Source organism: Dasypus novemcinctus, chromosome 26 (genome assembly GCF_030445035.2).
Source record: "Dasypus novemcinctus isolate mDasNov1 chromosome 26, mDasNov1.1.hap2, whole genome shotgun sequence".
Lineage (NCBI taxonomy): Eukaryota > Metazoa > Chordata > Mammalia > Cingulata > Dasypodidae > Dasypus > Dasypus novemcinctus.
Window position 1 is genome coordinate 31,863,026 of NC_080698.1, and position 27,978 is coordinate 31,891,003.

Genomic DNA, 27,978 nt, shown 5'->3' on the forward strand with positions numbered 1-27,978 from the left:
TTCTTAAAGGGAGAAAAAGTGGAAGAATATTATTTCTCAAGAAATAATAGCAGTGAGTGTTCAAGGTTGAAAGGATTAAAGAGAAAGACAAAGCTGAGTGGAGAAGATTGAATATCATCCATTCCTAAACTTCCTTGACACCTGCAAAACAATTTCAATATTGTGGGGCTGACGTGAGCCTTTCATCCTAACTATTCTGGAAAATTACCTCAGTTTCTGCTTGCCACTATACTTTGCACCTGTAGACAGACATAGTCCATGTGATATACTTTTATAGCTGGATTATAAGCTTGTAGCAAGGGACAATTCACTCCAAGAAGAGTGCCAAATGTTCTTCAGATATGAAAACAGTTTGTAATTATGTGTCTCCATTTCATTTTTATGCAGTTACCTTCAGTTTAATGTTTGTGCAAAGTGTCTCAAGAAATAAAAATTATCCTATCCTGGCCCCAAAACAAAATTAGTTAGCAGTTTTTATAGCTTGATGTCACTTGGATTGGTGATAGGTTTAGGGCTCTGAAAAAAATAAATGAAACTAAAAAGGCTTTAAAACTCATGCATAAATGGTATTATATACACAGTTGATATTTTTTACTGTCAGTGTTTAAATATAAATGTTAAAAAATTAAACTATAATTATTCAAAGTATTCTCTATTATGTTAAAACCATTGCAATTTACTCATTCCAGTCATTTTAATGTCACTTAAAGTCTCTTCCTTGCATTATCTCATTTGAGGCTCACAACATTTCTGCGAAGTTAAGTATTATTATCACTATTATATGGATGAGAAAGTGGATGGAGGGTCAGAGATATTAGTGGTTTGCCCAAGATTACCCAGCTGGTAAGGGGCAGAGTGAGTACTTGAACTTATGTCTTCTAAATTCCGATGGCAGTCAAACTTTGCAGTCACAAACTACTTTATGAATCCAGGCACTATGATATGAGTTTGAGATACTTTTCTGAAGTATAACTCCTTTGTCCCTTCTGACTTTCAACTCTTCAGGTTAATCTGGATGGTATTTGATTATGAGGTACATTATAATCAATGTTCAAATATAGAACTTCTATATAGAAGTTCTATATAGAATGTATGCTCAAATATAGAACTTCTATTTGAGTGCTAATGATTACATTTTCCAAACTCACTCCTCAAGGCCCATTACGAGTGCCATCTCGTCTTTGAAGCTTCCTAAGTCTTCCCCCTCTCAATCAAAATCAAGGGCCGCCACCCCCCCACCCCCCCGCCCAGAGTCCTAAATTGATTATCTTCATTATAGCCCTTATTTCATTTCACTGTATTGTGGTTAATAGTGCATGCATTTTTCTTCCCCCTTCTGTTGTGAGCTCCTTGAGGAAATGAATGCCCCATCCATCTCAGGTATCCTAGTACTTAGCACAGTGTCTAGCAGAGAGCAAGTGGTAGATAACTTATAAATTTCAGCTGGTGAAATGGGAGACTTGGTTGAATGTGGAATGTTTTGGTTTTCTATTGAAAATCTACTCATTTTTCCTAGAACAGGTTTTCTGAGCACATCTTTCATTGGTCTTCTTCCCTGACTCTTGGCATAGCAGTTAATCCTGGAGAAAGTCTACAAATTTCTCTCTTTCGTGCTAAAATATGTAATGGTTTTTATTTGAATTTGAAAGTAACATTTGCGTTTGTATCTGCAAAACTGCAAGAATGTTAAAAGTTACAAAGAAAATAAAATCCCCTATAACTGTGCTATTATTGACATGTATTTGTTTCATAAAAAGACAGTGAAAAGATCTGGCACTTACAAAATGCTTCACAGATTTATCACTCACCCCTGTAAGAACTTTGTTTATATTAACTCAATTAAAACTCTCAGCAACCCTAAGCAGTAAGTACTGTTAGCCTGATTTTTCAGATGAGGACACTGGAGCACAGAGATTTTAAGTAGCTTGTCCAAGGTCACATGACTAGTAAGTGACTTACCTAAGGCAGCTTGGCTCTGGAGTCCACACTCCTAGCCATTGTGTCATACCATCTGTTTAGATAGAGATTTAAAAACAAAAAAATATTGGGAATTTATTGGCTATACTGTATTAAATATATTATCATTGTGTCATGAGTGTTTCCCAACATACTGAAGATTCTTAGAAAGTATATTCAGGGCTCAGCTCATATGTCACCTCCTCTGAGAGGCCTTCCTTTGCACTAATTCTAAAGCAGTAGTTATCAACTAGGGGTGATTTTCCCCCCTCAGGGACATTTGGCAATGGCTGGAGACATTATTTGTGGTTGCTTTTGGGGTGGGTGCTACTGGCATCTAGAAGGCAGAGGCCAGAGATGCTGCTGATCATCCTACAATCCCCAGGATCTCCTCTCTTCCCCCAAAATAATCTGGCCTCAAATGTCAATAGTACTCAGGTTGAAAAGCCCTTATCTAAGTTAGTCCCATAACTCTCACCACCAGCCACTTCTATCACATCATTCTATTTCATTGCCTTCGTAGTACTGATCAAAACTCTCAAATTACCTTATTTATTCATGTGTTTATTTGATTATGGTATATATGTCCCTCCTACCTTTGACTAATATATAACTTATAGAAAAGCAGGAATTTTGCCTGTAATTAATTGTTATGTGTAGAGGCGTGCCTGGCAGATAGTAGATACTCAATGGGAATGAGAGATGCACAGCATTTAAACATTTAACATTTATTAAAAATGTAGATTGTTTCCAATTTTTGCTATCACAATTACTCTTGCTATTAACATTTCCCACAAATCTTTGCATATATCTGTTTATGTAGATTAAATTAATAGCAAAGGACTTATTGAATCAAGGGCTAATTTCTAAGGCTTTTAATTTCTTAAGCCTTCCAGAAGGATTTTTATCAATTTATACTCACACCAATAATGTTTGGGAATAGTTTGCCCACTGTTCTCTGACCAATTCTGGGTTTTACCATTAAAATAATTTATCTTTAACAATTTGAAAGACACTTTGATTCAAGTTTCTAATGGTCTTTGCCTATAAAAACAGTCCATCATTACCAAAACAGGGAGAAGGTTTTTCATACTTCCATATTGCCTTTGTGGGGAATTTTTATTTCATAACTATATTCGACAGTAATTCTAAGGTTTCTTCCCTAGTATGGCTTTGGGCAGTTAAAAGACTCATTCTGTTTGTATCAGGCAGTAAATTTTTGTTGAAAAATATTTGCTAGGTGATTGACACTTGGATTTGGTTTGTTTAGCTTGTTCTTGGAGTCAAGAGGGCTCTGCAGTGACATATCAGCTGATGGAGTTCGGAGGCTCCCTATAGGCATCATAGGTCTTGATTGGTTAGTCTTGATCTGTGATATGCCTATATGAATATAGGACAGGGATAAAATCTACATAGAAGTGAAGCCACCCTGGGTGGAAGGGCAAGAGTAGTGAGAAGGAAGGAGTAGAGGAGCAAACCACATGTTGATTCATAACTCCTTTTTTTTTTAAAAGATTGATTTATTTTATTTCTCTCCCCCCGCCCGAGTTGTCTGTTCTCTATTTGCTGTGTGTTCTTCTTTGTCTCCTTCTGTTGTCAGTGGCACAGGAATCTGTGTTTCTTTTTGTTGCATCATCTTGTTGTGTCAGCTCTCCGTGTGTGCAGCGCCATTCCTGGGCAGGCTGAACTTTCTTTTGCGCTAGGCGGCTCTCCTTCCGGGGTGCACTCCTTATGCGTGGGGCTCCCCTACGCAGGGACACCCCTGCGTGGCACAGCACTCCTTGTGCGCATCAGCACTGCACGTGGGCCAGCTCCACACGGGTCAAGGAGGCCTGGGGTTTGAACCACGGACCTCCCATGTGGTAGACGGACGCCCTAACCACTGGGCCAAGTCCGCTTCCCCATAACTCCTTTTGTGTACTGTGTGTGCCCAGTTTATCGTGTACTCTATCAAACGACCTAACTGAGAATATAAGTTCTATTTTACTGGTGGCCCACCTGGTGGAATGTTTATCCCAGTGGTCTCTTAAGTACTGCATGAATGCTTGGGGGGATGTAGAAGTATATGCAATGGGGTTAGAGACCTCTCATCATATTTATTTTTTAAAACCCTAATCTAAAAAAACTTTTTTGTGTATTTTGTAATGTACATGAAAGTTAATAATCTATCCATTCTATATGTTTTATGTATCCATTTAATAAACAAACAAACAATTATTAGGAAGGCTTGCTATTTTTCTCTGTTTTTACTAATGAGCTTTACAATAATAAGTTTGGAGGCTGCCGATTTAAATAATAGACTGAGGTCAAGTCCCTCAATCCCTGAGTCAACTCCTCTCTGCCTGAAGGAAACTCAATTTTCTTATGCTTCCTTTTGGTATCCAGGGTGTGGTTGCTGGATTATTTACAGCCTCAGCAGCTGCAATAGTGGCCCAAGTACACTTTTCCTATGAGTTTCTATAGTGGTAACAGGATTAACAGACTCTATTCTGGAAGTACTTGGGTGGCATAACACCTCCCAGTAGAACTATTCCTGACAAGGATGTGCAGATGGAAATGCATATTTATGTCACTTAAAGCCTACAAGAGGCACAAGGATTTAAGCTATAACAATAAATAGAAAAAATTTTCTCCAGAATTTTTGGTAACCCATACTCAAGTGCATTGACTGTGCTTGGCGAAAGACCTACAGCTTGCTCTTTGTCCAAGCATAAAATATTCAGCATTCATGCTTGTTGAGGTAAACTATTCTGAATATATTTTAGAGTGTTAAAACAAGCTACCACAAAGTTAGGTTAAAATTTAAGGTCTTAAAAGTAATAGGACAATTTTATGAAGTGTTCGGGCTATTATTTTTAAAAAGTCATCTTTAAAAAAGAATGTTCATTTCCCATTTATTAACAATGACAGTTTCTTAAAAGTTATTACTGAAAGCCAAATAGCCATGGTAGATAAGTTTGAGATATTGTCTGCAGGCAGTTCTTGACACACTTGATCCTAGCTTCCTTCTAAAACACCTATAAAAATTCATATCCACAAAAATTGGGTTTGCTAGTCCTAGGAAAAATTTATAGTAAATATCAAGCCATTAGAACTTAACTGAAGAATTCAGTTAGGATGGCAATCATGCTAGCTTTACTAAAAGAAAAGTGAACAACTTTTGTTTTACCCATACCCCTACTTCAGAAATCTAGATTTAATGTCAACTAGAAAATTGAGCTGTTATGATTTTTGAGCAGGTATTGCTTTTTGATGTGACCAGAGAGCAATAGTTCTTTGCTATACTAACCAATCCAGAAATGATTTGTTACAGTAAACAGAAGAAATTTCTAAAAAAATTTGTTCAAGTTTCTTAGGTTGCTGGAAGAAGTGAACTTTGAAAAAAAATATCTTAAGGAGCAAACAAATTGAGAGAAAAAGATAACAGGATAGATCAAAAGAGACGTGTGAAATAAGATTCTGAGGAAGCTGAAATTTTAATTATAGAATTAAAATCTTCATTACGGGCAGTAAAACACAGAACTGGCACTGCAGAAAAGAAAACTAGTAATGTAAAGTACAAATATAAAAAATTCTCCCACAGCTAAAAAGAAAAGGACAAAATAATTAATGTTATGATGATAAAACTGAAGATAGACCTCTGGTTTATTGGACTTACCCTAGCCAGCTAACAGGGAGGTGAAGAAGGTCAACCACCACATGAGGGAGCCAAGAGTGCCTCCAACTGCAAGCAGGAGAATTGCCTCCATCATGCAAGTGGAATCTAAGCCCCCTCTCGATCCAGATGTCGAGCGGACATAACCATCCCAGGGTCCACAGGATGGAGGAATAGAGTATGGATTAGAGTGGACTTACTGATACACTATTCTGGAACTAATATTATTAGTAATGGAAGTAAGTGTAGCATTGAGATGGAGAAAGTGGCCATGGTAGCTGCTGAGGGTGAGAAGTGGGCAGAAGAGATGTGATGTGAGGGCATTTTCAGGACTTGAAGTTGTCCAGGGTGGTACTGCAGGGACAGTTACTGGACATTGTATGTCCTCCCATGGCCCACTGGGTGGACCGGGGAAGAGTGTAAACTGTAATGTGGACTATTGACCATGTGGTGTAGCAGCTCTCAGAGATGTGTTCACCAAGTGCAGTGAATGTCCCATGATGATGGAGGAGGTTGTTGTTATGGGAGGAGTGGGGTGAGGGGGGTGGGGGCTATATGAGGACCTCATATTTTTTTAATGTAACTTTAAAAAAAATAAAGAAAGAAAGAAAGAAAAAAAAGCTAAAAAAAAAAAAACAAAACTGAAGGTAGATAAAAGGTCAGAGCACATAGATTTTACCTAAGAGATTGACATTATCCTAAAGAAGAAAACAGAACAATTTAAATACAAACTATATTGAAAGACCAACCTGAAAAAAATGTCCCAAATAGAAACAATATTTAAGCATGTGCTTTACTGCCTAAAAATTAGTAAAAGAGACCCACAGTCCTGGAAAATAATTTGAATGATAGAAAAAAGAATTAAGCATCCAGGCATATGAAACTGGATCATGTAAGTACTGCCCTGAGATTGGCCCCCAATTTTTCTTGCATAAAACTAAGTGCCAGAAAATAGTGATGGAACACTTTTAAATTTTTGAGAGAATAAAATTATGCCCCAACAATTTTATTTGCAATCAATTTGTCCTTCATATTTGAAAGTACAATAAGGCATTCTTGTCAAAATATGATAGAAGAAAATACACTATCCCTAAAAAAACAACTTTCTGGAAAAAAAATTATTTTTTACTTTTTGAAGTTTTGTTTTATTTATTTCTCTCCCTTTTCCTTCCCCTCCCCCCCACAGGTCCCCCTGTTTTCTGCTCTCTGTGTCCATTTGCTGTGTGTTCTTCTTTGTCTGCTTGTATTCTCATTAGGTGGCTCTGGGAACTAATCTTGGGACGTTTCAGAGTGGGAGAGAGGTGATTACTCTCTTGTACCACCTCAGCTCCTCTGTTCCACTGCGTCTTTTTATTTTCTCTCCTCTGTGTCTCTTGTTGCATCATCTTGCTGTGTCAGCTCTCTGCGTCAGCCAGCACTTCTGTGCAGGGTAGCTTTCCCTCATGAGGCGGCATTCCCACTCAGGGCAGCACTCCTACACGGAGCCACATTCCTGCATGGGCCAGCACTCCACGTGGGCCAGTTCACTGCATGGACCAGCTTGCCCTCACTAAAAGGCCCTGGGCATCAAACCCTGGACCTCCTATAAGGTAGATGGGAGCCCAATTGGTTGAGCCATATGTGTTTCCCATGGAAAAAATTAATTGAAGTCATATTTTAGCTGAGAGCAAAAACACAATTAGGAACTCCAAGTTTTGAGAAGCTGTGGCAAGAAAAGAATGACAAATTATCCTGAGAAACTATCAGTCAGCACAAGTTGGATTTACCATAAAAATATTAAGGTGAATTTCATCATACAACACTAAACCTGATTGGAATCAACACAGTCAGGAAATCAGAAACCACCTGGAGGATTTTGCTCTTCTTATAGGATTATATCTGGGTGTAATGGATAAAAGAAAGCTTTTCCTTATTAATTTTTATTCTTCATTATGGCAGTAAGCTGGAAATTATACCTAAGTAAAAGTCTCTGTAAAGACTTCCATCCCCCAAAGTGCTCTGAATTTTCCAAATTTTCTTTATGAGCATGAACTTTCCAAATTTTCTAAATTGTCTGAATTTTTCAGATTTTCTTAATGAGAATTTCAATGCAAAAACTCTTCATGTAAACCAAGAAAAATATATTTCTTCATTGAAGACATACTCATTTTCAAAATTCCAACTTGAAAAATTGGACTCTAAAATAAGTGCTGCAAATTACTAATGTGATGCTATAGGTTGGGAAAAAAGACATGAAAATACTAGTGGCTAGAGCAGTCAATGTGCATACATTGATAATTTCTTCTTGGGAAATTTAAAGTATGAGGATGAAGTCAAGTATTGTATGTCTTTAAGTTTTAATGATTCTCTAAAATCTTTTTGGATAGGAAGGAGGAAGAGAAAATTAAGGCACTTTGGAAAAGGCCCTGGAGCTAATGTTCGATGAGGAACCAATCTTAGAACCCTATGGGACACCAAAGGGGTCAGAACAAGGGAGGCGGTAAGCACAGTAATAAATAATATAGTGGCACAGAGCTTTCAACTCAAAATGTTTTCATACCGCCATTGCATTTGATCTGCAATTCCCTTTCGACAACACCCCCCATTTTCATCTTCCAATTCTGTGTATGCCCTTTTCAAGTGCCATTCTTTCTGCTTGGAATTCCCTCCCTCAAGTCTTACCTTCCTGAAACTCCTAATCATTGCTCAAGACTCAGTTGAAAAGATGTTTTATTCATTCAACAAATATTTATCCACTGCTACTGTTCTTTGGAACTCTGCCAGGTACTGGGACTATGAGGATTAATCAAATCCATTTCTCATCCTCCTGGAGACTTCAGCCTCTTTAAATCCTTCCTTGATTTGTCAAAATAGGAGAAACATTCCCTTTTCTGTGTGTCTATGACATACTGTTTACATGTGTGTCCTTCCCACCATCTTGGTTTACCTTAGCTTAGCACAGGGCATGGCATAAAGGTTGATGAATTCTAGTAGAAAAGCATCAACTTACTAAGTGATAGGCAATGGAATGTTTACATTCTGGGTCCCTGGCCTGTGGTCCAGTGCACTTACTGCTATATTGTATTGCTTGCAAGACTGGCACAATAATAGCCAGTGAAATATTTTCAGATAAGAAGTTTTCAGATATGAAGTTCTTTGAAATAAACCATAAACATTAGTTTCATCTCTCACACACCCATTGATCCATTCATTCATTCGTGTTTGATATAATAATACATATGATAGCTAATATTTACTTCATAGTATAAGCAGTTTTGGCAAAGTGCTTTAAATGAATTCTTTTTCATCTTCACAATAACCCAATAAGGAAGGTATTTTAAGATCAATTTTCCCCATGAGGAAAATGCAGTTGAGAGAGGAATGCAGCTGTGCCTTATTCATGATTGTATTCCTAAAGTAGCAGAGACTGGAATAAGAATATGAATTTATGTATCCTGAGGCTTTAGTCCCTTTTCTTAACCACAGTGGTCAGTACATGGACGAGACAGAAAGATAAGGTTTGATTATGCCTTTGGAGACGTTATGGTCTACTTAGAGGAGGTAGACATGTCAAAAGATTGTCCCACATGCATCCCTTCTATGCCATCTCTAGCTTGATTTCCATGAACCAATACAATTCCCTGAATGACTGATGACTGGTCAGAACTTCAGCAATGGGGTCATGGTTCAAGGGAAGGAATAGAAAGGACAATGAGATAGTATCTTGTGCAATGGGAGATAACCCAGTTTGGCTATTTTCCCGCTCCCTGGGATGCTGATGCATATGGTTATGTCAAGCTATCATTGTTAAGGCCATCTTCTGTATTTATAGGCATCACTAAATTGGATGATGAGTGTTGGTCTGCATCCCATCAGTTGGGTAGATTAATCACCTGGTTCCCCTTTAAGAGCCTCTATCAATTAGGTTGTCACAAAACAAGAACCAATTGAGCCTGGCTGAAATCCCAGGTGTCTGGTAGGTGCGTGCTCTGGCTCTCTTCCTCTTAGTAAATAACGACAACATTAACTCTTACACACCCACCTTTTATGCTTTAGATTTCTATTGCTCTCTCCCCATGCTTACAGAGACAAAAACTGTAAAAGTTCTGCTAGTCTCTTTCTCTGAAAAACATTTAAGGTAGGAGAGCAATCAAAGCAATGGAGATGACTAGGCTTGAGTAAAATCCTGATTTGTTCTTGGCAAATGGAGATGAAGACTCTTCAAAATTCCTGTTCCTCTGCTTCTAAAATCCTTTTAAGTTGACATAATGATAAAACTGTCATTTTAGCACATTGTTAAGAATGTTGGCGTTTATATTTTTGTCAAACTATGCATTAAATCAACTTAAATAATTTATATTTATGGATTTGTTTGTGGCTAGGTGCTTACACTTTAGTACTTTGGATAGGTAGGCTTTCAACAAAGCAATTTTTTACTACTGCTAAGTGTACTTGGACTAATCTCACTTTCATTGAATGCCAAATACATTTGCAGGAGCTCAAAAGGTTGAAAACAGTAACAGAAACTCTAAAGGAATAATACTTAAGATGGAACCATAAGGCCTCCTGGGTTACATGAACTTCCTTACCATTTAGCTAATGGAGTATTTAAAACTGAAATGTGACAACATACTTTGCAATGTCCCTTCGTGATGCAAACAAGTATCAAACTATCAGGTCACTAATTCTTAATAATTGTGTTAGATGAAAAAGAGTATTTTTTCTTTCTCTAAGGGACTCTGTAATTCATCAGATGATACTGCTGATTTTTGTTTGTTTGTTTTTTACTTTTTTTTTCCTTTTTAGGAGGCACTGGGAACCAAACCCAGCACCTCCCATTTGGGAAGCAGGTGCTTAACTGCTTGAGCCACTTCTGCTCCCTGTTTGTTTGTTTTTGCTACCTGTCTCTTTTTCTTTAGGAGCCACTGCCTGAGAAGTCCCATGTGGGAGGTGGGCACTCAACTGCTTGAGCCACATCTACTCCCACTGCTGATGTTTTAAAGGAAGTATATCTGCTTTAGTAAGGTCACTCTTTGAGGAGTGCCTTTACAGATGATCAGCCTGTGGGTACGAGCTTGCCTTGGACTTGATCTGTAATGCCCAGAATGTGGTGCTCAAACTTTAGCATATATCAGAATCACCTGGAGTGCTCGTTAAACTAGATTACTGGGTTCTACACCCAGAATTTCTGTTTCTGTAAACCAGAGTTGCAGCCAGCCAATTTCTAATAAATTAAAAAGGGAGTGTTGGAAAACCTGACAATTCTTATGGCCAACCTTCTGCCACCTGCTTAACATAATTCTCATTACTCTGTACTATCTTTTTAGTCTGACTTATTTGCAGAAGGATGTTAATATGTGTAGTGACTCTTTTGACTAAAGGCTTTCATTCATCACACACTTATTATTATGAGCCAGGAGGTAACTGAAACTCAGAGAAATGAAATAACTTGCCTCAGGTCACAAAACCAAGACTCAAACCCATTTGTTGTGACTCCAAAGTCCTCTCTCGCTACCACCCATCTCTGCACAAATTTCTAAAATCAACTGACGTAAGTGCCGAGCACTGGTGCAACACTTGCATCTTATAATTTGGGCCCAAGTATATTTAAGATGTTTGAGTTAGAAGTAGGAATGATTCCATGTTTTCCTTTCTGAGCAAAAGTTACTTTTCTAGATTTCAAGGTAACTGATGCAGAGTCAGAGAAATCTAAGGTCTTTCCCCCTAGAAAATGAGAAACCTATTAGCAAATCATTGTACTTTGTCCTAATGATTATTATAGGCTGCTTCCTGGAGACCCGTCCCAGGTTCATCTCCAAAACTAAACTCTGAGAAGTTTCTTTTCCTGACAGACCCAGTCTTAAGAGCTCTCATAACAGAACCAGGTTAACTACAGAGTTGGATGCAATGAATTTAATTCACATAAAAATGAACGTGAGGCTGCACTGGGGTTCTTTTTGTGGTTTTCATCATATTTGTGTGTCACTAATCTTTTAGACCTAACCTCTGATTTTCCTTTATTGTGTGCTTTCTCTGACATTGCTTAATCAATCTGACCTTTGTGCCCTACTTTTTTCCCCCCTCTCCTTGTGGTTTTCTTTATTTTTTTATTATAACCTGATATGCTATCAGGATTGGATATATACAAGAGTGCAGTATCTGGAGTTTTCATATATTCCCCCATGATTCTTAATCTTTATTCTTTATCACAACAGACATTGTAGAAAACACCAGGTTAGTGCGAAAAACAAATCCCTGTGTGTATCTTTATCACTAAGAAGCAGAGGGCTAATAATTGAGTGTGGAAGTAACTGGATTATTAAGATGAAAGAAATAGCCAAACGTATTTCATTTAAATTTGTAGGTAGCCCTTTTACATACTGATTCAAAGTCCCAGCTAAGGTCTCTACACGGACCAGACACACATACCTCCTCTGTCTTCCAAGCACATTAAATGGTGGATGAATAGCCCCAATACATTTGTAGAAGTGATTCCTTTCAGCAGCTGATGTTGAAACCTCAGTACCTGAGCTGTTTTGCTTCATTATGATCTACCACCTATTCTGGAAGCCCTTTGGAAGGGCTCCAGATGTTCCATAAAAGGTGGCCCTTTTATAAAGAAAAAAACGCTTCATTCTCTTGTTGGCAGCACTTAATGAGTGTGTTCCCTGAAGATAGGAAAGCATCCTGCAGAGGGTACATTTAACACAACACTATAATTTCCATGATGCTCACTAAGTGTCTGACTTTACAACTGCCCCTTTGCCTTTACAAGTGCCAGAGGCAGTAATGGGGTCAGCTAGAGAGCTTCCTTCAACACTTGGGAGTCTACCCTCTGAGACTGAAGTGGAGTTTAAATATCAAGAGGAAATTCACCCCTCTGGGTTTTTTTCTCATTCATTTAGAAGTTCACTCAGCAAAATGCTATTTCCATTTCTGTTCTCTATTAAAACACCGAAGTTGATAACATCACTGTAATTTTTGCAGTTTTTTTCCCCTAACCACCCAACAAAGAAGGGAGATGGATGAAAATTTACATTAAGTGAAAACATAATATTACATCTTCTTTTACTTTTGCAAAGGGTGTTAAAACAGGTTCATTGGTTTTGACTAAATACATGGTTTCAGTGAGGATTTTTCAATAGGTGACATGACAATGTTGATGTGAATGCTCAAGACAATGAAGGTTAAAACTGTTTTGAAAATATATTTCTCTAATATATCTTGAGTGTTAGAAAAGTTACAGAATAAATATATGGTAGATTTTTTTCAATGTAAGAAAAGGATTTTTGAGGCAGGTGTGTCTTTTCATGAAATATCTTTTGTGCCATGATGAGCTGGTCCACAAAAGAATGTGGGTTTTTTTTTTTTTTGGTTTAATAAGAGAAAGTAATTTATAATACTGATATGTCAATATGTTTTTCAATAAACTTTTCCCCAGATTTTCTTGAATTCTCGTCAGCATAAGAATTATAATTATATGTCTTCCTCCTACTTTGAAAGTGGCACAAGGTGCTCATTTGTAGAGTTCTGCTGTTCTAGTCGTCACTAGAATAGAAATGTCATGACTCAGTTAACAATGCTTTATTATTCACATTGATCTTTTTTTATAGTGTTCTTTATCTCAAAAACATTGTAAATCAGATATCTACCTCCCACTCTTTTGTTCATTTGCAAATTTTTATTATTCTAGTTTAAGAAAGCAATGGTGTGTCAAGAGTCAGTGTATACTGTTTATGTATTTCTTGCTTTAAAATCATTTTCTCTGCAAAAAGTGAAGATGCCAGAAACATGCCTAATTCTAAGTTCTTTATACACATTTGCAAGAAAATCTTGTTTCCCTTCTGGATCAGAAGAGGTTTAGTGTTTCTTGAACTCAGAAAGATGAAACAATGGAGTGAAAATATAGTTTAATGATTAGAACAAAAATTCTTTGGATTTATGTCTTTTAAAATCTCATTTGCACCTGCCTCAATTTCTCCCTTTTAAGCTATGTATGTGCTTGCTATTCTTCAGTTCAAGATATAATGGTGGTACTATTGGTGAAATAATTTTATAATGAGCCACATTGAGACAGATGTTGCTGGTAAAGAGAACGTCTGGCTTCTTAGGACTTACAAATCACTGTATCAAAACTTCATTCCCTCACCAATTACCATGTTGCTTTTTGATATGATGCTTACATGATAAAGAGCAATGAAGAGGGATGTTGAATTACCACCTTATTCCTGAGTTCATCTCTGTGTCAAAGTGTATGGTGGGCATGTTCTAGTGTGGATTAAGCAATACTTATTTAAAAAAGAAAAGATGACAGTTGATTACATCCCCTAGAGAACATCATCCATACCCCACCTAACAAATGAATGAGTAGCAAAGGAGCAATCAGTGATTTAGTCACTTATTTAGGAAACATTCGTGGACTCCTTTATAAAGTGCCAGGCAATATGCTAGCTGCTGGTAGAGAAAGATGAATAAGACATGGTCCCTATCTTCAGAATTCATTCAGTGGGATGACAGGCACCCAGACAACTGATTCAAAAGCATGTGATAAGCTGTATAACAGAGGTATGTGCACAACTTTGTGGGTGCAGAAAACAGGAATTTCCATTTCTGCTTGGTGTCATGCAGAAAGGTATCTTGGAGAAGGTGAAATTTCTACTGGATCTTAAAAAATAGTATTCAATTTCCAGGTAGCAGTTAAGAGCAAGGATATTTGAGGCAGAAGGAAAAGTTTGTTTAACATGGAAGACTAAGAAACAGCACATAGCAGAGTATGGTAAGATGTGGGGAGAGAAGAGGGACTGGTGGGATTTAAGGTGAACCTTTACCTGTGGATTTTAAACTCTAGCCTGTAGACAGTGGAGAGCCACTGGAGCAGTAATTCTTGATTCTGAGAGGGGAGGACTCCAGTGAAATTTGGACCCTCTCCAAATCCATACATATACGAACATACAATACAGATTTCCCTGCCCTTGGCCCCAGAACACAGACACACATCCAGGTTCCGTTAACTCCTATTGAAGAACCTGAAATAGAGGTTTCACATCGGAATAAACAAGATCATATTTATGGTTTAGAAATGCCAATATCAAAGATGAATAAGAGGGGAAATATTTGACCACCCTCCCTCAGATTAACTGGTAAACCAACAATAGCCTTCACCTTCATACTATTTTTTCCTGTGCAACATAATTGTCTTTCTGGTTTTCTCCTTATCTCTTCTTTTCATCCAAAAGACAAGAATAGTTAAGGAAAAAAAAAATGTGACTAAAAGGACCAAATGCAAAGAAGGCACGGATACTTGCCACTGAATTTGACAATTTGGGAATCATTTTTTGATCTTTGCTAGAACAGTTTCAATAGGAGGGTAAGGCTAGAAGACTGAGTAAAGTGGGCTGAATGAAGGAAAATGGAAATAAGAAAGTAGGAAAGTTGAACATAGATTACTCTTTCAACAGGTAATAATAATTAGATATTTCTAGAGCTTTCTGTGTACCAGATTGTAATCTAAGACTTTGAATGCTTATTTCATCCTTGCAATAATCCCTGGCCTAGGCACTATCATAATCCACATTTTTCAAATGAAGAGACTGAGACACAAAAAGATATATAAGGGACCAATTACAATAGCAAATAGTATGGATTTGAACTCGGAAAAAGAGGTTCCAGGGAAAAACTTGAGCTTTTAACTACCATGGTGCACTACCCCAATAAAGTAAACTTAATAGCTAAAGTAAGTAGTAATGCAGGGACAGATGCAGGACATTATATATATCCGGCCATAACCCACTGAATGACTGGGAGGGAGTATAAACAGCAATGCAAACTATAATCCATGCTCTGTAGCAGTGCTCCAGAATGTATTCATCAAATGCAATGAACGTACCACACTAATGAAAGAAATTGTTGATGTGTGAAATGTGAAGGGTGGAGAGAGTGGGACATATGTGAATCTCATATATATATGAGAATATATATATACATATATTTTTTTAAGATTTATTTTATTTATTTATTCCCCCCTTGCCGCTTGCTTGCTGTCTGCTCTGTGTCCATTCGCTGTGCACCCTTATGTGCCTGCTTGTCTCCTATAGTTGTGTCATCTTGCTGCACCAGCTCTCCGCGGGTGTGGGCTGTTAGCTCCATGGGCGTGGGCCAGCTTGCTTTCACAAGGAAACCCTGGGAAGCAAACCCAGGGCCTCCGATATGGTATATGGGAGCCCAATCGGTTAAGCCACATTCACTTCCCTCCTATATTTTTTTAATGTAACATTTTGTATGATCTATATATCTTTTAAAAATAAATTTAAAATATATTAAAAAAATAAAATTAAAAAATAAAGTAAATAATAAGATATATATATTTATATATGGTGTAAGATAATGTGTAATAGTGATAATATAGTACTATAGTAATATGTAAATATTACTATTATATGTAATATGGAAAGAAAGGAACTTTCATGATATTAGTTTGACTAGGTTATCACTATCCTTAGGGTAATATGTGTTAAATATTTCAAAATATGGAACTGAAGAAGTTACTAATAGTAGTTTTTACTAATGATCATTTTTAGAACTTTTGATATCAAGAAAGTTACTTTAGATATGGATATCTACAATAAGATCCAAAATATTATAATAATGCCAAAATACAGAAGAAAATTTAAAACTATGTTTTATTGTGAAAGGAAAGTCTTGATAAAATATCTTTTCTTTAATCAAAATTTAATTTGAAAAGTAGCCCATCTTCAATGTAAGTATTCTTTCCTACCTCTCAGAAGGAACTCTTTGTCTTGTAATTGATGTTAGCCTGCCAACAAATAATGATTCGTTAATATAGATACAGAAATGGACTCTGCTTTATTAATATAGCACAAAAGTTCTGGGAAAAGGATCCCTGGTGTGCGTGTTCTAAATTGTTGGTCCTTTTTCTACCTTCTGGATTAAGTAAATGAATATGTGTAGTAAAGGAAAATGTTTCTAAAGACAATTTCCTGGAATCTGTTGAAACACTTAAGGATGTTTACTTTCTTATTTTTAGCACAGTGCTAAATGCTGAAATTTGAAAACAAATAATACAAAAAAACAAGAGTTTTATGACTTTCATAAAGGAAATTTTTTCCTGACTCCTCCATTGTTTTGATAGGCAACACTCAATTTCATTAATATTCTGGTTTTCTTTATTTACTAAGAGGTATTGCTGGGTTGTACTTCTAAATTTCTTAATTCCTTCAGTAACTGGCTAAGTGTCTGCTATGTGGCAGATACTATACTAGGTGAGGAGAAGCTAAGAAAAAAAGACATAATTCAGGTTTCTGATAGCTTGTAGTCTGATAAGCAGAGTCCAATAAAGAGACATTGAACATGCCATGTAAAAAGTGCTTTGACAGAGACTGTGGGAAAACCAACGAGGGGTACCCAGCTCAGCTTCTGTCATCAAAGAAGTCTTTCTGGAGATGAGTCAAGAGCTAAAGTTTGAGGAAGAGTGGGAGGGATGTACTTTTTCTTTTATTAAAAACATAAACCTTTTGTGCATTGTTTCTTCCAATTGTAAGCTTCCCAGTGCACATGTAAGAAAAAGAACTAGCAAAGGAAACAGCAAGGATGTCAGAAAAAAGCCCAGAGACAACCAGAGGTTAGTGTGTAAAAGAATTCATTGGTAAATGGTATCAGTGCACATATTAGGAGCATTTAATATTCAGAAAGTCCTTCTTTGCATATATTGGTGTATCCAGTTCTTCAAATATGGCTAAAGGAAATACCTTCAATGACACTATGTTTAACTTATAAAGATTTTTGCTGACATCTGTTGAGGATTGACTTGTGACCCCCACAAACCAAACATGTTCATGGTTCTGTGGGTATGAACCAATTTGTAAATAGCACCTTTGAAAATGCTATTAGTTAAGGTGTGCACAAACTGAATGAGGATGAGCCTTAATCCAACATGGCTGATGTCCTTACAAGCAAAGGAAATTGACCATGAAGTCATGGGGAACAGCCAGAAGCTGGAAGTCAAGAGAACCCAGAAAACAAAGAAGTTACCACCATGTGCATTGCCATGTGATGGACAGCCAAGGAACCCCAAAGATTGCTGACCAGCTAGAGGTTACCAACCCCTCAAGGAAGCCAGCCTTCTAGCCTCTGAAATCATGAGCCCATAAGTTCCTGTTATTAGGCCAACTGATTTGTTTGGTATTTGTTTTAATAGCTATGATACTAATAGAGTGTTACTGATTGACTAGATGTAGATCAAACCATTTCCTCATTCTTGGCATACAGATAACTACATTTTTCGGCCTTCTTTTACATAGGTGGGGCCATTCAAATAGTTCTGGCAAAGGGATGTGGGCAGAAATGATGTGCTTCACTTCTATGCTTGACCCCTAAAATATCCTAATATGATTTTTTACACTTTTTTCTCTGTTTGTTGACCATGTGAGGGTATAGTAGAGAATATAGTAGAGAACTCTAAGGAGACTCTCTGGGGATGGGAGAGCCAAAAGGTAGAATAAACCTTGACTCGTGAGGCACCATGTGGTAGAGAATAATCTAGGAATAATTATGTGCATTAAGCTTTGGGATGTCAAGAATTAGCTTTTTTTTTTTTTTTAAAGATTTATTTATTTATTTATTTCTCTCCCCTTCCCCCCCACCCCAGTTGTCTGTTCTCTGTGTCTATTTGTTGCATCTTCTTTGTCCACTTCTATTATAGTCAGCGGCATGGGAATCTGTGTTTCTTTTTGTTGCATTAGGTCTCCGTGTGTGCAGCACCATTCCTGGGTAGGCTGCACTTTCTTTTGCACTGGGCAGCTCTCCTTACGGGGCACACTCCTTGCACATGGGGCTCCCCTATGTGAGGGATACCCCTGCGTGGCACGGCACTCCTTGCATGCATCAGCACTGCGCGTGGGCCAGATCCACACGGGTCAGGGAGGCCCGGGGTTTGAACCGCAGACCTCCCTTGTCTTAGACGGATGCCCTAACCACTGGGCCAAGTCTGCCGCCCCAAGAATTAGCTTTTATTAAGTTAGGTCACTGAGATTTTAGAGCTGTTTATTATAGCAGCCAATGTTAATCACTGTGGCTAACAGCATATTAATTTGGAATACAACTCATATCTGATTTAATCAGGAAATGTGGTTCCATATTTATTATCGAATAGTAATGATAAACATTTAATTTGTATTAAATTCAGGATCTGTACAAGGTAAATTATATGCATTATCTAATTTTATATTAATAACTATAAGAAATGCATGGGATAGATGATTTTTCTGTTATCCTAATTAAATTAGTTAAGAAATCAGGGCTCAGCAGCAGACTTGGCCCAGTGGTTAGGGCGTCCGTCTACCATATGGGAGGTCTGCGGTTCAAACCCCAGGCCTCCTTGACCTGTGTGGAGCTGGCCCATGCGCAGTGCTGATGTGCGCAAGGAGTGCCCTGCCACACAGGGGCGTCCCCGGCATAGGGGAGTTCCCTGCGCAAGGAGTGCGCCCCGGAAGGAGAGCCACCCAGCGTGAAAGAAAGTGCAGCCTGCCCAGGAATGGTGCCGCCCACACGGAGAGCTGACACAACAAGATGATGCAACAAAAAGAAACACAGATTCCCATGCCGCTGTCAACAACAGAAGCAGACAAAGAAGACGGCAGCAAACAGACACAGAGAACAGACAACCTGGTTGGGGGGGGGAGAGGAGAGAAATAAATAAATCTTTAAAAAAAAAAAAGAAATCAGGGCTCAAAGATTTGGGCAAATTTATTTAAGTTCATAGAATTAAAAGTGGCGGAGCTAGGATTTGAATCTATGCCACTTGACAAGAGTCAGCCACTTAACTGTATAATGCCCCTCGTTGGTAGATACTGTAATTTATGTTGGGCAACTAATATATACTATTATTCCTTTCAGTCAGGTAAACACAGTTTATCACCACCCAGTAGAGTTCCTCTCATTTTGTAGAATAATGTAGGAGATTCATTTCACCCTAAGCATAACAATAGAAACTCTTCTCACCAATATGTCCTTCCATAAAACTCTGTATTCAAAGGTGGACTGGTATCAAAGCCTTATTTTTGACCACTAGAACTCTTCTTTGGTTCTCAAAACCTCTACTGACTCACTGTTACTATTAGGCAAATAATAAATTAATCATATATACCCAGCCATTTTTTTTAACCTTAGCCGAATGGATGTTTGAGTAACAACAGAGAGTTTCTCTTGACCTTGGAATTATTTTTTATTTAATATCTACATTCATTCAACAGCAAGTTGTAATTTGATGGGCAAGGATTCTATTTTTTTGTATGCATACCTCTTCTAAGTGATGATTAGCCTCAAGAACAATTAATCTCTTTTCCCTCTTGTTCCTTGAATTTTGAAGACAACAGTCTGTTGTGAGACCAAGGACCAAATAGGTATTCCAGTATAAGGATGCTGCATGCCCATCCCACCTCTACTTGTGTTGTTATCCTTCAGGTCAGAGAAAAGAGTGTGACAAACAAAGCTCTTTATTGAAAAGGAGAACTTCAAATTGAATAAAAAGATTACAACTTGATCGCGTTTTGCTACTTTTCCCAGTTCCAGGGGTCGAGTTGAACCTCAAGTAGGGCTAGCAGCCGTGAAGCAAAGCGATGCTGGAGCATAGTGTCTTGCCATGCTCTGCATTTGTAACAAATACTTTTCTATTTTTCTTGACAAAACAGCCTTATTGTTATCAACTGTAAACGTATTAAAAACACACAAGGGCATTTTAGTATGTGTATTGTGCATGAAAAATATTATTGCCTGACAGGCTCCAATTGGCAAGTGAAAAGTGGTTTTATTGAAGGAAACAGCAGTGGCAAACAGCAAGCAGTGCACAAGGATGGTAATTGTTCCTTTAACATCGGCGGCACACGTTTATTTGAGACAAGGACTCCTGCCCCTGCCTCATCCACACCCTGAGGACCTGCTAGACAAGCAGCCAGCCACCTCTCTCTGGGATCAAGCTGTCAATGAAACCTGCATTCTTTCTCTTTCTCTGAACTGAGCTCTACCCCCAGAGCTCCCGACGCCTTTCTGAGTGAAAGCTCTAAAAGATCTCCCTTCTAAATTGCATCGCATGTGCCATACTCTTCAGACTGACAGAACAAAAGAACCAGATTCCAAAAGTGTGGTCTAAGTGACTTGTTAGTTGCGTTGGATGATTACAACTTAATGGGCTCTAAGAACAGACTGCTGTCGTTTTTGATGCTGCTTAACTAAACCTTGCAGCATCCTTCCCTGGTTAGTTACTAATCAAGGTTGAATTGCTTAATCTGAAGTGCACACTAGTGGGGGGGTGGGGGGAGAAGAAAGCGGGGAAAGGAAATCCTACTACTTCCCCTCACCTCTACTAATTAATGGCAGTGTCATAAAATTACGCAGACCAGGAGTTGCAACAATAAATTCTTATCTGGAAGGACTAACCAGATCTAATGTGATGTGATGTGATGTGTGTGTTTCCCTTCATGTAGTGATGCTATGCCAGATGAATAGTCATGTTTTCTTGGTGGCTACTTATCATTATAAGCTCCCAAAGCCTTATTGTCTGCTCCTTCTGCCCTGCTTCCCCCTCACCATTAATGAATGTGTTCAGCTGTCGAGGGTCATTTTATTATTGTAGCATAATGAACTGGGGGATGTGATTTCCAAGTTCTGAGGCTAACACTGGCAGGGTGGTGTTTTCACCTCAAGGTGCCCCAACTGTATACTCTACACACTTGGAAGAATAAATATCGATCTGCTTGACGAGAATGTGTGCCATGTGAAATGTCAATGCTTTTAAACAGCTTTGGACATACAAAGTAGCTATTATTACCACTATTATTATAAGGTATAAAAGTCTCAGAGAGTAATCTTTACCCTTTTCCCTCATGATTAGTGCACATTTGTTGAGTGCCCACTATATCTACTCTTGTGATTAGATAGGATGATGGCAGTCTTAGACAAAGACACTGGTTTTGAGACTCTCCAGTAAGAAAGGCAAGGATTACTTACAAGAGTAATGTGAATGCATATTGTTTGCCGGACGTTATGGACTGAACTGCATCCCCCCAAAAAGATATGCTCAAGACCTAACCCCTGGTATGGTGAATGTAGAAAAAGATCTGCCTATTTCTAAATAGGATCTCTGAAGATGTTGTTAGTTAAGATGAGGTCCTAATATAATGTAACTAGGGTCATTATAAGAAGAGGAAATGTGGACAGAGACACAGAGAGAGACTCACATGCAAGTGATAGATGCAGAGATTTAATTATGCTGCCATAGACCAAGGAAGACCATGGATTGTCCATCACCCACCAGAAACCAAGAGAAAGGCATGAAACTGATTTTCCCTTTAGCAGGAAGCATGGCTCTACTGACACCCTGATTTTGAACTTCTGTCCCCCAGAACTGTGAAACAATGGATTTCTGTTGTTTAAGCCAGCTAATCTTTGGTGATTTGGTGCAGCAGCCCTGGCAAACTAAGACAGTAGCCTACCAATAATGAAAGTTTATTCCCACACAGGACCTCCTTTGTTGTTTTTGGGTAGGAGATTTTCCACTTGTCTTCCCAGAGTTATTCTTTTATACAGAGAGAAGGAGCAAAAATGATCCTTAAAACCATAATTGGCTATAAAAGTTTGGGGACCTAAAAATAAGTTTTAATATCTAATATTTGGTTTGGCAAAATAATTTCTGGGGGAGTTTGGGTAATAAAAGCAAGTATTCCCCAAGCCATTGTATAGGAGGTAATTATAGTGAAAGTGCTCTACTTAAAAATAAGCTAAAATTGGGGATGGGTTATACTGATGAAACTTGAGGGAAATAGGAACACAGCAAGATGGCAGGAGGCAAGATCTCAACCTGGGATAATGAATGACCAGTGAGATGGCCAAGTGAATCAATTAAGAAAATAGATATTTAATATCTAATTTTAAGTCACTTGTTAGCTGGTGCTTTGATGATAAATCTCCTGCCCCATTATTTTCTCCCTTTTCTCAAACTTTAAAGCATTGCAGACTAAAGAGATTGGAGTCATATACAATGAAACAGATATGGCCCAGAGTAGATCTGAGTGGGTTATGCAAAAGTACTTACGATGAGTCACTTGAAACTGAACAATTCCACTTTTCTCAAGTATTTTAGACTTTGGAAGAGTCTAAGGGTCTAGACTGACACCTGAATTATTCATTCGTGTATTCATTAATGTATTCACTCCACTAATATTTATTGAACATCTACCATGTGCTAGGGACTCTGGTAGAGATTGGGGATAGAAAAGTGAACAGTACTGAGAAGATCCCAGTACTTAGTAGAGCTTTTGCTCAAGTCGTTTTCACCTAGAATGCCTCCTCTTCTCTCCACCTCATCAAATAGTTCTAGTTCCTCTGTAAAGCCTACCTTGGGCCATCTCCAGCCTGGAGAAACCTCAGGGTTTTCTGATTCAATTGCTGTAGTCACGAAAAGCAGGATTTTAACAACTGCAAAGACTATTCTAATGTTGATGGGGTTGAGAATACCTATCTAAGAAGAATTTTATTCATACTGAAAAATTGCTCTATTCTTTTACATTACCTTTCATTCCCTCCTCATTTTAAAGATCCACTCTGCTTCAGTGTTGGATCTCTACCTCTTTCAACATCAACAAGGTGTTTCATCATCAGGCGTCATCCATTTTCATTGTGTTTTGTTCTCACTGGACTGGCTCCTTCATCCCTCTGCATGCATGCTTAGGTGTATCAGATCCTAAATATATTTCTTGTACTAATTCTTGCCCCACCAAATTCCTCAGAGGAGTCCTTAAGACATACTATTCCATTATCTACACAGGCCTTAGTACTTTATAATTGACTTCATTCCCACTCAACTGAAACTTTTATTTAAAAGCTCATATAATAATACACAGTATATGGTGAATATTTGTTGAGTGAATGAATAAATGAATAAACCCATAACTCTCCAACCATCAAATAAATTCTCTTTACTCAGTTCTAGTCCTTGACATCAGGCCCACTATTCTCTCCTTGTTTTCTGTAATCCTGAATTCTGGTTTTTCTCCTAGTCTGGTTGTTTCTTCTTTGACCCCTTAGTTTAGTACTTCACAAGAGGCCATGAATACTACACAATGTTTAAGGGTTCTGATGGCAGACAAATTTGGAGTTCCACTTCATAGCTGTATGGTTAGGACAAATTGCTCAACCTCACTAAGCTTCATTTCTTCACCCATAAAAAGGAGATACTACTAGTATTCATCTCAAGTTTGCTCCGATGACTAAATCACATTGCACAGATGATAAATTCTCCATAAATGCTACTGGTTATTAACACCGCAGTGGATGTAAGCTTCCTGTGGGCAATGATGGGGTCCCTTTTTTCATCATTTTGTCTCTTAAATGAGTGTTTGACATAGGGGACTTGAAAAATGTTTAATCATAATGTAAGCATTATTCCTCTTCTCTTAATATTAATAGATGATCTTTCTTAAGGCCTTGACCTTGCCTCTCTTTACCCTTTCTCTTATGGACCTCATTTATCCTCTGTTGATCTTTTGACCTCATTTATTTCTTTAACTATCTTTTTTGGAGATAACTGCCAAATTTAAACAGCTTGTTGTGATCTCTAGATCCACGTTTTTAGTTGTCTTCAAGGCACTTCTCAGAAGAACATCTCCATAGATATCACTTTGGTGACTTAAATTCCCTAAATTTAAAAAGGAAGGATTCTTTTCTCTACTAAATCTTTATTATTCATTCATATATGTTTATTATATATGTGTGTATTTGTAGTATCCTCCTATACGTAACTATATATTTGTTTATTCTACCTATATTTGTTTATCTGTCTAGCTATCTACCATCCATCTAATTTGTAATGACCTCCAAACAATTATATCTGCTTATTTATTAGCTCTAAGCCAATCCCACCCATAAAATGTCATTCTTCCTAAAAGGCTTAGTTCGGTATACCAGCCACCTGTCCTATTGTCAATGAAAAATAATACTAATTTTTTAAAGCCCACATTCTTTTTTCTGCTGGTAGTTTGACCCTTATTTTAATAGAAAACTTTCCTTGTATTTATGTAATAATATTTCTTCATTAAGAAAGCAATACACAGATATGTTTTATTGTGAGAAAAAAACAGTTCAAGCAATAGAGAAGTATAAAAGTAAGAGCAAAATTCTTCCTACTACTGCTGCTTGCCCCATTCTCACTGTTCTTTACAGAGGTGATCCCTGTACTCCATTTAGGGTAAATCTTTTCCAGACCTTGTATATATATATATTCATGAATGTATGTGTATTTGTTTTTAATTTATTGTAAATTGGCCAAATTATATTTATTAATGTGAAACTGGATTTTCTCCTTATTAATATGTCTTAGAGATATGCTAAGATAGGTCTACCTCATCCTATAGAAATGCACCAGGATACATTTAGACGTACCTCCTTCTTTGATGAATGCTTAAAAGCTACCTGGCTATGTTTATTTCTCAGTCCCTCTCATATGTGTAATCTATCCAAATGAGAAAAGCACATCTGAAACTTTCTGCATTAGCCTTTTCGTGCTTGCCATTCTTTTACTGTTCCTTACAGGGTAACTTCTACTTACCCTCCAAAGCCCAGCCCAATTGTTAACTTATTTCTGGATTTAACAATTCGCCAACTACAGGTCAAAGTGATCTTTTGCACCCTTACTCCTCTTCCCCAATTCTTTGAGGACAGAGACTCAGAATTTTTGTATCCTACAAAAATTATGATGTGCCTAACATATAGTAGACACAGAATCCATGTATTGTATAAAAGAGTAAAGGATTTTAAACTCTGTGTTATATAGCTTGTATGCACAAATAGATTATAAGAGCCTTCAAGGTAAAAAAACATACCGCAGTGTGCCTTAAATAGTATACATGTGTGATGATCTGTGTGTCATTCTTATTGCAATTTTACTATGGGCATGTTCAAAGATGAGTTCCTCCCTTATCATAGTGCACAAAATGTACCCATCACTCGATATAGGAAGCTGCCACAAAGAAAGGAGATGAACTTACCGGGATCTCCAAGAGGATTTCTAGTTGAGCTGGATAATCCTAAAAGAAAGGAACAAAAAAAGATTTCTTTGAGGGGACATCTGTGGTTTTTTGCCTGTCCACAATCACTTTCTCCCTTTTTTCAGGAAGGAGAACCCTATATCCCAGTGCAGAACCTATTCCTTGAGTGGAAATGACCTTGCCCAGCCCTCCTCTAAGCACAGACACACAGGTAGCCTCCTCCGTCTCCTAGCCACTGTGGTTTGTGCTGGGATATTATGAAACTCAAGTAGTATCAAACAGGATGTTTTCTGATACTTGAAATTAGCATGCTGGGAGTGAGGGTTTTCCTCCTCTGGTGAGATGTAAAGATGATATGGCTTAGACTGACATAGGCCATCTTTCCCGCCACGTGTAAAAAGTCTGAGAATAAAGATAAAACATGGGCCGAACACAGCCAAGAAAAGAAGGAATAGGCAGGGCCTTGGAGTCATTGTCTGTGTCCCTGGATTCAGACACTCCTGAAACCTATTTACTCCCGAACATACTATATATGCAAGGCTACAAATTCCTTAAGTTGTTGGGTTTCTGTGACCTGAAATGTAAAGAGACTCACAGAATTATATGGGAGATTGAATTGATTTTATATATTTCTTCTAAATCTATTTTCTTTCCATCTCTTTCTAGAGGATGCATGCTGATGAAATTTTCTAAATCTAATTGTTTGCCTCTATCTTACCAAATATTCAGAGTGGAAATGCTTAGTTTTGTGAAGGTAAGCTAGAAAAAGAGATCTATAAAAAATACTTAAAATTGGAGGCTTTTAAGTTAACATAATGGAGTTGTGGTTTCTGCTGACCTGGTGTTTCACCAGTTCTGTTCAATTTATGACAGTGAGAAGAGGGGATAGGGACTTCTAGTTGTAGAGTACCTACTATTCAATTGAACTATCTCATGAAATTTACCTTTGTCATGTTAATATTGTTATGCTGATTTGAAAGATTTTAAAAATCAAAGTAATTTCCAGTTTCCTTCTTGGATAGGGTCAACCAGCTCTCTGGTATAGTGGATGCAGGATTAGAACCTTTTTCACCTGGGATGCCATGCAATCCAAAGGCTATTCTTTCTGGTTTCTATTCTCAGAGCACATTTCCAACAATAGTCAACTGTTTTGAAGTTTGTGGCTCAGAGTAGGCTACCACTCCCTTTGTTTTAAGGAAAATCAAAGCAATCATTTTCTAGGAAGAAGGATATTGCTATAGAGAAAGTATGAGATTTAAATTTGGAGACATGAATTCTAGTTCTTTTCCACTATAATTTTCTAGATCTTAGTTTCCTTCTCAGTCAAATAAAAGACACAAGATTCAATCATCCCTCAAATTTATTCCAGTACTCTCTGGCTAAGTGCTGTCCCAGAACCTTATACCCCTATTAGATAGCATAACATCCTATTGTTATGATTATTTGATAGATACAGTGATGTCTTATTCACTTCTGTGTCCCTACAATAAGCCCAGCATTGAGCAAATAGTAGATGATTGATAAATATTTGTTGAGTAAATGAATGAAGGAATGAAGTCAACTCGCTCTTTTTTTTTCTTTTTTAAATTTCTCTCCCCTTCCCTCCCCCTCCCCCCACCCCCAGTTGTCTGCTCTCTGTGTCCATTCGCTGCGTGTTCTTCTGTGACTGCTTCTATCCTTATCAGCGGCACTGGGAATCTGTGTTTCTTTTTGTTGCATCATCTTGTTGTGTCAACTCTCCCTGTGTGGCACCATTCTTGGGCAGACTACACTTTCTTTCACGCTGGGTGGCTCTCCTTACAGGGCGCACTCCTTGTGCGGGGGGCTCCCTTACGCGGGGGACACCACTACATGGCAGGGCGCTCCTTGCACGCATCAGCACTGCACAATGGGCCAGCTCCACACGGGTCAAGGAGGCCCCAAGTTTGAACCATGGACTTCCCATGTGGTAGGCAGACACCCTATCCATTGGGCCAAGTCTGCTTCCCCCAACTCACTCTTGTGTACAGAATATTAACTTTTGTTTTTCTTGCTTATTGTTGTTGGTTTTTTCCTTTTCACTGACCAAGGAAGTGGTCTCTGAAGTTGCAGAAAATATCTCCAATTGTGTTGGTCAGAAGTAAAAACGGGAGAATAGTAGTTTTGAGTACTAAAATGTTCTATACATCAAAATGTATGTCAAAGAGGACTTTCCTTTAATTCAAAGCTCAAGATAGACAGAGTTACCTCAAGTTTTAAAATAGAATGTGTATTTTAAAATGTAAATGGTCATTGTAAATGGCCATTCCAATTCAACTTTTAAGGTTTGATAGAACCTTCTATGTGAATGAAGCA

The 27,978-nt window shown here is 37.9% G+C and overlaps 1 protein-coding gene across 1 annotated transcript in view; it reads right to left on the reverse strand.

Annotated features, from left to right (window-relative positions):
- The window catches only part of MDFIC2 (MyoD family inhibitor domain containing 2), a 114,967-nt gene that overhangs the window by 17,624 nt on the left and 69,365 nt on the right, over window positions 1-27,978 (reverse strand). The window contains exon 3 of the mRNA XM_058288495.2: window positions 25,645-25,683. Within this exon, the coding sequence (XP_058144478.1) occupies window positions 25,645-25,683 (39 nt within the window). The remainder of the gene's footprint in view (window positions 1-25,644; window positions 25,684-27,978) is intronic.